Source organism: Larus michahellis, chromosome 4, assembly GCF_964199755.1.
Source record: "Larus michahellis chromosome 4, bLarMic1.1, whole genome shotgun sequence".
NCBI lineage: Eukaryota > Metazoa > Chordata > Aves > Charadriiformes > Laridae > Larus > Larus michahellis.
Window position 1 is genome coordinate 32,632,268 of NC_133899.1, and position 12,186 is coordinate 32,644,453.

At 44.3% G+C, this 12,186-nt stretch overlaps 1 protein-coding gene across 1 annotated transcript; it reads right to left on the minus strand.

Annotated features, from left to right (window-relative positions):
* Positions 1-3,063: 3,063 nt before the first annotated feature.
* Positions 3,064-11,731, minus strand: C4H14orf180 (chromosome 4 C14orf180 homolog). Its single transcript, XM_074583846.1, has 4 exons — positions 11,479-11,731; positions 8,980-9,106; positions 7,055-7,081; positions 3,064-4,263 (listed from the first exon to the last, which is right to left on the minus strand). The coding sequence occupies exons 1-4, from the start codon at positions 11,530-11,532 to the stop codon at positions 4,061-4,063; spliced, it is 411 nt and encodes a 136-aa protein (XP_074439947.1). The 5' UTR covers positions 11,533-11,731; the 3' UTR covers positions 3,064-4,060.
* Positions 11,732-12,186: the final 455 nt, after the last annotated feature.

The following is a 12,186-nucleotide window of genomic DNA, read 5'->3' on the forward strand; positions in this document are numbered from 1 at the left end:
CCACGTCAGCATGCAGCTGAAAGGCGGCTTGTTACCAAATGTAAAGAGGGACCACAGGCTGCATGGGCAGGTTCATTCTCTAAATGCCAGCTGGTTAATTTTCTTCAAGTAGCATCAGCCTTTCTCTTAAGACGTGGGCCTAAAGACTCCCAACAGCTAGCTTGGAGCGAGGAATTAATAAGAAACAAGTCCACACTATTATCTTAGAGGTTCTTGAGTTATTCCTTGAGGGCAGCGGGTAATACCCTTTTCCAGTCGCATGCTGCCAGGCCTTCTGTTTGTTTTGAAGCGGCAAAAGGCAGAAAAGACAATTAGAATTGCTGCTGTGGGCTTCTCCTGCTCCATTAACTTGTTTCCAGACTAACAGGTTCAGAGAGATGAAGGGAGGGAGTGGGACTAGAGGCAGTCTTCGGGGCTGCCTTTTTCCAGCGCTAATGCTGAGTGCATTAAAAGGTTAATGCAAAAAAAATCTAGTGTCATCTCGCTGTGTCCTTTTCTATCTCCTCTAATCGTATGGGTATGGCTACGCCTGCTAGTGCAATCAGGTGTCGTTGATGTGGTGAGGCCCTGCCTGAAGAGGCTGTTGGCAGCTGCCCTCTGTTCCCGCTGCAGGAATTTACTGAACGCTGTCAGAACAACACTTAACGCTGTACGGTTGTGGTCTGCTGATTTCTTTTGCGCATTAATTTTGTACTCATTGCATAAGGGATATTCGTCAGCATTTCTACCCTTAGGCCCTGCCAATAGCCCATTTTCATGCATAGACCTCCTTCTACTCTCTTCTGACCCTTTGACTCCTGCCACCCTAGACACTGCTCCTGGGAAGCCCACCTACTCGCTGGCTGCTTCAAAAATTGCTGCAAGAGTCCTGTCCTCCATCCCTCCCTCTCTCAGTCCGTTAAAGCTAAAACATGACCATTTCCAAGCTGGATTAAATAATTGCTCAGAGCTGGTTGGCTGCGAGACTCTTGACTTCTAAAGCAATTCACCACACTGGCACCAGCGAGAATTCAGGTGAGCATCTCAACTGTTTGTAAGAAATTATGTAGTCCTTCTCTTTTTTTACCTCTTTGTGAGCAATTCTCTGGCTACCCAGCAAGGGAAATATTACCCAACATAGCTGATTTTGGGTAACTTCAGAGCTCCTGTCAGCTCTTCCAAACTCATGGATTCACAAAGACATCACACCTAGAAAACCAGAATTGAACAAGGAGAAATCCCATCCAGCTCACGGCAGTCAGGGTAGATCTGTGATGGATAAAGAACAGAAAGAGGGGGAAAAGTGGGTGTGGGGGTGTGTGTGTAAGCAGGACGCGTGAATGGGAAGAGAGCTTCAGTCTGAGAAGGAAACAAACCAGGTAAGTCCGCAGTGAAGCTGTGCAGCAGTAATTAAATGCAGGCCTAGGAGCTGGGATTTTTGCTCCTATTCCCAGCCTTATTGACCTGCTGCATTCACTCGCACAGATGCACTGGTTTTCTCAGCCCACGTTTCTTCACCCGCAAAATGCCACCACTCTCCCAGGGATGGGGTCTAGCTTTTATTTATGTCAAATAAATAAATGGCTTTGTAGCGAATTTGTTTTGGCTTTCTGCAGCCTGCCACGTTTCTGACTGACTGCAGTAAACAATCCTGACCCGGGAGGCCTTGCAATGCCATGGCAAGATCTCAACAGACAACTCAAGTGTTGCCTTTGCCCGTGTCCAAAATTGTCCCAACCAGAGCCTGGGCAGAAGCCAAGAATAGCTGTTCCTCTGCTTAATTTCCCTGACAGCCCAGCTGCGATAGCCGTTGTCGCTCACAGCAATAAAGCTGGGCCCCAGCAGGGAGAACATGGTCATTTTCCTTTTAAAGCACACCCGGGGGAAAGGTGGTCCCAGGTCCATCTCCTGAGGAGCCATGCAGGGAGGTGGGCACATGTGTGGGCTTCACCCTGCCTCTGTGTCTTCTCTCACAGTCCTAGGAGGAGTGCCTGTTTTACCTTAACACTTTGGCGTGTTTTAAAGTTACCGAAAACAGGTCGCTAACATACTGGAAGGGTTCACAATACTGCCCTGCTCTTGTCAGCTCAGACTTTGCTTTCTTGTTGCAGTGCATCACAACTTGCAGTGAGGGAATCATGCCTTCAGAAAAGGCTCCTGTTTTGAGGGGTCTAGTTGCTACGTGCCGGGAGGACTTGTCAGTCCAGAGACAGAGAAGGAATGCCACTGATTTGCCAAGGAGTGTCAACATTGAAAAGATCGTAAACATGAAAAAATGAAAACAGAAGTTGTAATGACCCCCTTGCCCCAATTGCAAGTATTGCAATTGCATGTTCCAATCCAAACCTTTTCATCAGAGTCACCATCGCGCAGGTTTAAAACCTTTCTGCTTTATTACCTAAATAGCAGGGCTGAGACGGGGTAGAGGGAAGGGAGGCAGTGGTGAAAGTTACCCTCTGGGCTGGGGTACGCGAGCGATTTGCACGAAGAGCCCCTGAGCTCAACACTCCCCCTGCAGCAACCTCTGCTTCCCAGACCGGCAGCCTGTCGAACACAATTGCTCTGGCCTTCGACATCTTAGGAGGAGCATGAGAATAGCCACCAAAGTCACGTCTCTCTGTCTCTGACTGCGATTTTTTGGACTTGTTCTCAATTGAGTTGCTGCCCACTGTCCTCTTGAGAGAAGGCTGCATAACGTGTTTCTGTTTATCCTCTGCCTGGTTAAAGTCCTTGGGCTGCTTGAAAGAAGGTTGTTCGGGCAGAGAGTTATGGCCCTCTTTTTTTTAAACAAATCAATTAAAAATAAAGCGCTGATTTTAATTTTTGATGGGTTGCAGAGGCAGGGGAATTCGAGCTCAGATCTTGCAGGCATCTCTTCCATCTCTGCAGTGTTATCTTTTTTTTTTAGTTTTTCCTTTTCTTCGGCTCTTGTTCTGATGTAAATCTTATCATACCAAATAAACCCAAGCACACATCAGGTGCTATTTGACAACAACCTAAGTCCTAAAATGCCAATTGTGCCGGTTCTGTCTAGGAAGAAAACATAGATGAAGCTCATGAGCTTGCACTGACTTCTCTCAGACACCAAGAGCACCATTTCACATTTATTGTACAATCTCCATTAAAAGGATTCCCTTCAGAGAGGTGCATACTATGGTGGGACAATGGAGGGATAAAGGGGCTTTGCCTCCCACACCTTCATAAACAGGTCGTATTACCATTGTACAAGGCCTTGAACACCCGGGCATAAATGCGTAACTGCTGGCTGAATACAAACACTATCATAAATCCTGTAAGCTCAGCTCATGGAGTTTATGGACTGAATCAAACCCAGAGGAGTAAAAATACTGATTTGATAATTAACCTGGGATTCAATGCTGCTATTTATTATGTTAGGCAAATAAAATGTTTACCGTTTAAATGAGTTTTCATGGATTTTTCCACACCTGGGAGTCAAGTGAAACATTAAGAAACAGCTTTTGCCCATGGAGGAAAAAAATGGATGAAGGGAAACAAGAAAGCCATTTGCGAAGATTTTACTAATAATCATTTCAGATGTATAAATATAGCAGCTTGCCAAGCCTTTGGCCACCAGAGCAGTGTTTGTGCAATAGCTCAGCTTTATTTTAACTTTTACAGAATAGCTCTTAGGAGACTTGAGGAGAAAGATGGTTTGATATTTAAAGTCTTGACCTGAGACTCAGGAGACTTTTATTCAGAGCTTGCTGCTGCCTGTACCGATCGGCATATTTCTCTCTCACTTCTGCTTCTCATTTCATCAGTTTTTAAGCTCTTTGGGGCACAAAATTCAGATTTGCTATTCAGGATGATGGAGCATGAGTTTGGTGGGGCCTCAGGGCGCTAATGTGACCACCCATTAATGTGAAAAAAAACCCAACAAAAAAGCAAAAAGAAAGGAGGACAAGTGGCTGCTGGACAGTGCACAACAAGGGTGGTTTTCTTGCTCTTCGAGGTGGGTGCTCATGTGTTCCCTGCGTGTGGCTGGCGTAGACTGGGAGCTTTGCACTGCCGCATGCTGGTTATCAGTGCTCCGAGACGTCTGCCAGGCCAGAGGCCATTGCTACTGCCTCATAAACCAAGTCCAGCATTTCTGAGCAACGTGTCTAATCTGAAGACAGAAGATAACAAGTCGGGATTGAAATTCCTCCAGGACTTTGACATCTTGCTTCATGCTGGTGTAGCAGAGACTCACAGCGAGGATCAGCACAGCACAAAATGCGAGCCACAGGAGCACAGGCAATCCAGATGATGACCTGTCATCTTCTGAACGGTGATGAGGAGAAAAAAGAAAGCAGCGTTATTTTAGTGTCATCTTGAAACACTTCCCAAATTTGACTCCCTGCTGATGCCTTTGTCCCACTTTTCTGGGAACAGCGGGGTACACAGGGCTCTGGTTGTGAGTACTTCCGTAGGCATGAGTTAAGCGATAGTGAGTCACACCTCCCGATGGAGGGTGGTGAGTATAAAAGATCTCATCTAATGGAGCATTTAAAGAGTTTAATTATATACAATAAGAACAGGATTACCATAGCTAATGCATGATCTCAAATTTCCCTCCAGCAATTATTTTTTTATGCCTTTAAGTTAAATGTTAGGTTGAATACTAGGACAATATTAAGCTACCTCGTCTAATTACTTAACGCTCACGAATATTCCATAAAGAGAGAAGATCTAGATTTCTGTCCTTTTCACTGGTAACTCAGTTTGTTTGGGGGTCCTGCTAATTACAGTAAGAACTGAGACGTGGCTCCATTAACCGAGAGGCAGATTTAGAAAGCTCTGGCACGTTTAATCTCTCTCTGAGTGCTAGGTGTGCTAATTACACTGGAACATCCTCAACACTTGCTCTTAAGCAGGAGGACACTGTAAACTTTTGTTTTGCCTTTGAAATATAGTTCAAGGATGTTGAAAGTGCCATAGGCCAGGCACAGTACACATGTGGAAATCAACGGGCTACATTTAGCTCGCTGACATCCGTGCCTCAGCTCTTGCGTGTGTGTATCCATCCACGGGCCTCGGGGATCCAGTTTGGTTCAGATGTGGCTGCTCTGTCTGACTGCATGGCCACTGCACAAACAGTATTCTTTTATAAAGCACTTTGAGTATTAAACATGCGGTATAAAGTCAAATTCATGCCTGCATAAAAACCCGTAGTGTGCAGCTATTTTCCTCCCACATGCACATAATCAATAAGGAGATAAAAATGTGGTGTGTATTATTATGGGTAAAGGGCCAATATTATCTGTAACATATTTAAATTAGCTTCTGCTACGAGCCCTGGAATACACAGCAGTCAATTAAACTGTCATACAGACGTACAGAGAGGAAGGTAAAAGTCGTAAAACCGAGCAAGAAACACATAATAATGTATCAAAAAGTGTGTGGGGAAAAGGTAAAATGTTAATAGGCAGTTATTTTATAGCTAACCAGAAACCAAATCAATATGTCCCATAATAGATCTGAATGAATTATTTGCAGCAAATAATTTATTCATTTGAATTTAGCCCTTCTTTCTGTTTGCAAATTATCCATGATCAAACTTCAACTTTTATAAATTTGTTTATTTGGCATTATTCTATGACCGGTTTATATGAAGGTGTTTAGCCAAGGAATTACTCCCCACTTTCTGCTTTTGCAGAAATTTGCGATCTGGAAGTTGGTGTTTCCCTTGTGTGACCTCCCAGACCATAACATACAGTTCTCGACTGGGTGACTACCTGCCTTTCCAAGCACGGAGCCTGGCTGACGAGCGTACCTGGTAATAGTGAAACTTTTCTGTGAAAGCCAAACAGCTTTTCACATCAGCCCTTTCCTGTGAAGTGCTTATAAGCTTTTGCAATCTTGCGAAAGTTACTTTCCGTGTGAAATTTCTGGATGATCTCAAATGCAAACTTGGCTTTTTCTTATCTCCTCTCAATTAGGGAGTACGTTCGGTCCAGGAACAGAAAAAAAATAACATGGAAGAATAATCCCACCCACAAAAGCTATGCTGAGCTATGATCACAACAGCTTCTGCACATCACTGCAATTATGTGTTTAAATGTAAGTTTGCTCTTTTCTAGATTACAAATAGAAAATTAATTCTTAAATTTGTTAGTCGACTTGTTTGTTGGAACAAGCACACTCAGCCCCAGCCATGTGCCCAACCTAAAAAAAGGGCAGCTCATTTGAGAAAAGCACTGGATTGGGATACCGGAGATTTTGGTTCGGTTCCTGCCTTGGACACACATATCCACTGTCTTTTGAGGGATATTTGGCCTTTCCTTTTCCACCTGGCCCTTTCCTGCCTATGGTACCTTGTTCCTAGCCCAATAACTGCCTTAGCTGATATTGCCATTGGCAGGAGTGTACAACCCCTCTTCCTCGGCAACGGCAACAGCTAGGGGTGTGGGGATATTTGCTTCCTTTTGGCCTCCCAAGACTATGGCTCTGTGTGTGTGTGTATACAGACAGGTATATATGTACATCTCTCCCCTTACTGCATGGCATACAGCAGGGGCTGGATGTTGGCCAGGGCCTCTAGAAATGATCACCATCATAAGAACATCACAGATACACACATTTGCTTCAGGGTCTGTGAGGCTGGCTGGCCTCAAACATCCTTGCAAACAAAAAAAGAAAAAAAAAACAGATTATTTTTATTATTTCTACCCTGCTGCCAGCATATAAATGAATTGTCTCTTCCCCACATACAAAAGTCAGCAGGGAGAACTATTGTTTCTCTTGGGGTGCTTTCCCTGCATATCTTAGTGAAAATCCTGTACCTATTCTACTGCCATAAAATATATTAATTATATTTAAATTAAAAATAGCTTCAGGGATTTCATTTTTGTTTCCACTATTTGTCTTACTAGATGTCTTGTTTAAAATACTGCACCAGACCTCGTCAACACCTCGTACTTTTCACGCTGAGAAGAAAAAGCAACAACCACTGACAGTATGAAACGCTTTGCATAGGGAGGATATATTTGCTCAGTGCATCCCAGCAGCCACAAAGCAAACTCAGGTTAGTGCCATGGGTGGCTCACAGTTATAATGTGAAACTTTGACTTACCCACTGCGTAGTCATAGCAGGAAATGGCTAGAAAACAGAAGGAAAATGTTCTTACACGCCTGGAAAGTCCTTGTTGCAGCAGATGAACAAGAAAGCAAGCACCAAGCGGTGTCTCTGAAATTGCCTGTTGCCTTATAGACACTGGGCTACCTCTCACACCGCTTTTGTCTGTACAGATTTACGCCAGATTAGGATCTACCCAAACCATGCAAACATGCTGATGTAGGTGCACTTCAAGAAAAGTCAGAAAAAATTATTGTTTGGGGGCTTTCAGAGACAGAGATTGCTGCTGTTGCAGGGAGGTCAGGAGTCAGCTCTTGCAAAAAAGACCTCCTTGTTCCACATCATTTCTAGAATGGAGAGGAGATAGACCAGCAGACTGAGAGAAGAATGAAAGTTAAGAAAGCAAAGCCCACTGCCAGATGCAACTTTCATCCAACAATATCCTGGACCTGCCTCTGCTTGGCAGCTGGGACCCAGATACAATCCAGGATGAAAAATCCAGAGAATGGAAAAATTTCAGTGGTGCCAGCAACCTTCGTCTTACCAACCTCTATTCATATACCAACCAACCAATTCATAACATTGCATGGACAAACAACAAATCGTCTAAATCACAGGCTGTTTGCAACACAGAATACTAATTATGGGTTGGGACATTTCTCATGTCTTCATGGAAAAGAGTCAGAGCCTTCTCTGTCTTTGCAGCTCCCCAGCGCTCAAGCGTGGATGTGCTGAATTCAGAGCGGGTGCAGGATGAACCAGGTCTCCTGCGCTGGACTGACTGCAGGATTACCACTGCTGTTGTGGGGGCACGGACTCTGGCAGGGAGCTGAAGGAGGTGTTACATCTCATCAAAATCCTACTCTTGAGCAGCCCGATGACCTTTGGAGAATTTAGGGCTGACTCACTGAGTCTTCCCAGGAGTTCAGTTTTGATGGGAAAGCCCAGGCTGTGTCAACAACCTTATCAAGAAACAGCTTTTCACTCATGCGTTAGGAGGCAACAGAAACAACATGTTGCAAAACCAATGCAAGGTCTGTGTACAAACACAGTAGTGGCTGCCAGGCTTTGTTTTTAGAAGCTGAGTACCAGCCCAAGCAGGTGGCCGACATCGAAATTACCATTCTGTCACCTGTGTTTTTACTGACTGATGTATCAAAACCACTCAGTTTTAGTTCCCTAACAATAAATACAATTTTTCTTAGTTGTGTCAGTTTGTAAAGGTCAGAATGAAGCAACGGTTCTTATTTGTTTATGAATTGTATATAGCACGTGCATAAGTGCAAACTGGATCCTTACGCTAGACCTCTCCCGAAGGTCACTCCCAGCTGACCTACCTGCAAACTGTTACTCTGGCTCGTGAATGAAAGACCGGAGGTTATGCTAGCTGTATCATTCCCTGGGTGCCCCCGTTGGCAGAAATGGTTACATCCCGGCTGCTTTTAACCCCAGTGGGCCAGCCAGGCTCAGACCTTTACTGTTATATCCCACGGCGTGCATGCTGCTCAGAAACATGAAAGGGCTGGCTCCCTCCCTGCCATTACGTCCTAGTTACCCAGAATGACATAAGTGTGTTTAAATGTGGGTTGAGATCCTTTTCTATGAGTAGAAGCATTGTTCTGGGGTAGACCTGGGGCTCAGCCAAACCCACGGTGGCTGTGGGGGCTGACTCAGGAGTTCACCACGAGAACAGCCCTGAGGCTGCTCTGATGTGATGCAGGAGCCTGTCTTCTCCCAGGGCAGGCAGGCAAATGGACCAGATACAGTTCTGCAGGGCACAGAGCAAAAATTGTCTGTCCTCTGCTCCGTGCTGAGCTCAAAATCACACATAACATTATCAGAGGGGGAAGCTAATGTGGACAGACAGGGTGAATGTTAAAAGCTAGAAAGGTCATGCCAAAGGCTTAATAGCTTGAGCGTACCATGTTCAATGACTTCTTCTGGCTCACGAAACCGAACCCTTCTCTCTGCTTTCCTTTTTTCCCCCACAGCTTGGTCCACAGGTGGCCTTTTCCTCAGTATTGAAGGAGGATAGCTACTGTCATCTGTCTAAAGAGTTGATCAAAACACAAAACACATGGCCATTCAAACTGGAGTAATACATCTGGGTGAAGCTTTGAGCTTTTGTGGCTATGTTACCATGTCCCCCGAAGGATATGATATGAAACACATCTGTTTTGACATTTATAGTCAGACCACTGTAATATTTATAGCAAGACAATGTGGATATTCCTTCATTGTCATAGATCTTCGGTACTCTAAAGCTGTCTTCTCAGGAAAAAGGCTGGCTAGAGTAAGAGACAGAAAAGTGTTCAGAAAGGATTTCTCTAAATTGGAGCGAACAGTTATTGAAGGTGGCTGCTCAACTGCCCTGGGGTAGAGGGACATAAATGTAATATGAAATATATGAACCATATCATTGAGAACACCTTTGAAATGGTCTTCTGAGCTAAGCAGCTCTGTTCTGAATGCAGCGTTGCTATTTCAACAACTGAGACTATGCAGCAGTCTTGGGTTTGGACACTATTCTGTTAGGTACAAGAAAGTAATTTGTTTGCACTTTAATATCACCATTATGTTGCTGCTCTTTTTTTTGCTTGGAAGCCATATTCAGTCTTTGATAACAGAATCAGACTGCTGTAGATTCAGCCAAATGACAAGAAACAGAGCTGCAATAATAGTAATACATCCCTCTGTGTAGGAATGCTCACACAGTCAACCCACAAGAATGAATCCAAAGCATTTTGGTTCAGAGACACCTACTGTCCTCTGAAAGTGGAGAGCACATGGCAAATTTTCAACTTTTCAAAGACCTAAGTGGGTGACAGAGATTCTCCACTTTTTATTTGTACTGTAAGATCAAAGTCTCTACTCCTTTCCTCCCCTTCCTTTACTTCCTCTGCTGGGTAAAGGGTATTATTTCTTAGATGGTTTGTTTGGTCCTTTTGGTCACTGTCCCTGCTCTTTTTTTTTCCCTTGCGTGTCATTTTCTCACTCAGTGATTGCCGACTTCTTCCTCCATGTTTTTCTTCCTGCTTTAATCTTTCTGCTCCTCAGTGCCCACTACTTTTGCCCATTTTTAGGCTCAAATACCCTTGCCCTACACCTTTTCTCTTCAGATGCTTTCCCCACACTCACCATTTCACACACACACTCCTTGGGCTGCAGAAGCAGGATTAAGTCCCATTACCTACAGTCTGGGGGTGTGAGACCCTGGGGTACAGAGGACTTTCCCTATGCATCACACTCTGGATAATCTCAGAAAAGCATATGACATAGCCAGCAGGAACTGCCACGGAGTGAGGAACATCTTCAGCCTTGATACCTTCTCCTGAGCAATTTATAAACCAGATTTCGGCTTTATTTATCACTGATAAAGATGATTTCTCTGAGCTTGGCGTCACAGAAGCATCCATACCCCCTCTGTCTCATGACCAGGGACAGTGTGTGTTGGAGCTCTGTGTTTTTCATTCAACAGCTCAGAAGCTAGAAGACCCATCCAGGGTATGGGAAACCTGGATTCAACTTCTTTCTAAGACCAAGGGAATATAAACCCACATCTCTTATTTGCATGCCCTCATCATCAGATCTATGGTGCGCACGCGGGAGCAGGGAATCTCAGACTCTGCCACTGAAGCCGTCTTGTTTGGCCTTGAATAATTAAATATTCATTGAGCTAAAGAAAGAAAGAACGAAAGAATGACTTTACAGCCTGGCGTTTGGATGCTCACTTGGGGGTGGGAGAAGTCTGCTCCTACCCTTGCTCCAATGAATACTTAATATGAAATACTTAAATATTCATCGGAGCAGTCACTGGGAACTTGGTCTCTCTTCTACCAGGTGAGTACCCTAATCGCTCTGCTATAGCCACACACGCACACACACTCTTTCTGGCATGATGAATATTTAATTACTCTTGTAAAGTGAAACAGGTTTAGGGAGACACAGCAGAAGATGCCCAGCTCACACTGACAGTGGTTCTAGCTTTAGCTAGAAGGACTTCTCCCATGGCACTGCCAAGGAAACTGAACCTTATATTTGAAGAGATTTTTAAGTCCAAGTGCGGGTCTTGTCAGTATGAGCTCTTCCAAACACCTAACAGTTGCAACACATCAGAAGAGAAAAACAGTAAACAGCTAGCTGGTTGGGTAGCACCTCGCCAAAGGCAACCTTAAAAAGGAAATGGCATTTACAACATTTACTAGGCTTTAACAACCTGTGGAAATCAAAGCTACACAGCGTCAGAAAAAAATGACGCATTTTTCCCTCAGACAGAAACCCGGTGTTAACATACTGTGACAAGAGTTGGAAACCTACCAAAATGCTAGTGAGGAAATTAAATGCCCTTAAGAACAACCCATTTGTGAAAAGCTTTGGGTTTTGGACACAAGGACTCTATCACTCATCAAGAGATTACTTACCGGCAGCTCCTCTGCACTAGGATCAGAAGGTGGGGCTGGACATATTTGGGACATGTACTCTGGATGCCAACATGAAGCCTCCCACACGAAGCTTCGGTTGGAAAGCCACTTGCTCAAGAAAATGGGAAGGACCAGGGGAGAGTGTCTGGAGATCCCTCTGCAGCGAGGACTGAGCAGGCAGTGCCCCGGGCAGATGGGACCGGCAGCAAATGGCAGAGGAGTGGAAAGAAGAGTTTCCGCCCTTCATACCAGCGTTGGCTTGGGAAGGATGACGTTACTTGAAATGCAGTCGGTAGCCAAAAATAGCACATAGTGATAATACTGATTGTGCAGCTGGGAAGCATGGCTTTCCTGGCAACTGGAAAGGGGCTGAATAGAGCAAATCACAGATAAACACCCATGTATTTATACGCATAAACATGGAGTTGAGGCTGTTCTTTTTATCATGACTGCTGTGTTTCCATGACCATGTTGATCTCCTTTCCAGAAAACTTTCCCAATCTCAAAAATTCTGCAAGTGGGATTGCTTTCAATCCTTCTTCCATTCAAAATATGTGGGTAAAGCCATCAGAAAATTACATAGATATAGTGGGATCACATATATCTCTCTCCAGTACAGTTATGGCCTCACTTTATATGTTTTACAAATTAGATCCATTATTATAGTAATAAAGTGGGGTTTAACATTAGCCACTTCTACAGATATTA

What these genes read in the sequence shown, in the direction of transcription:
- C4H14orf180 (XM_074583846.1), bottom strand. Translation starts at nt 11,532, where the DNA reads ATGTCCCAAATATGTCCAGCCCCACCTTCTGATCCTAGTGCAGAGGAG. An exon ending in CTAGTGCAGAGGAGCTGCCG is followed by an intron (nt 9,107 to 11,478) that starts GTAAGTAATCTC and finishes TCAACTCTTTAG; the next exon opens with ACAGATGACAGTAGCTATCC. An exon ending in CTGCTATGACTACGCAGTGG is followed by an intron (nt 4,264 to 7,054) that starts GTAAGTCAAAGT and finishes ATCACCGTTCAG; the next exon opens with AAGATGACAGGTCATCATCT.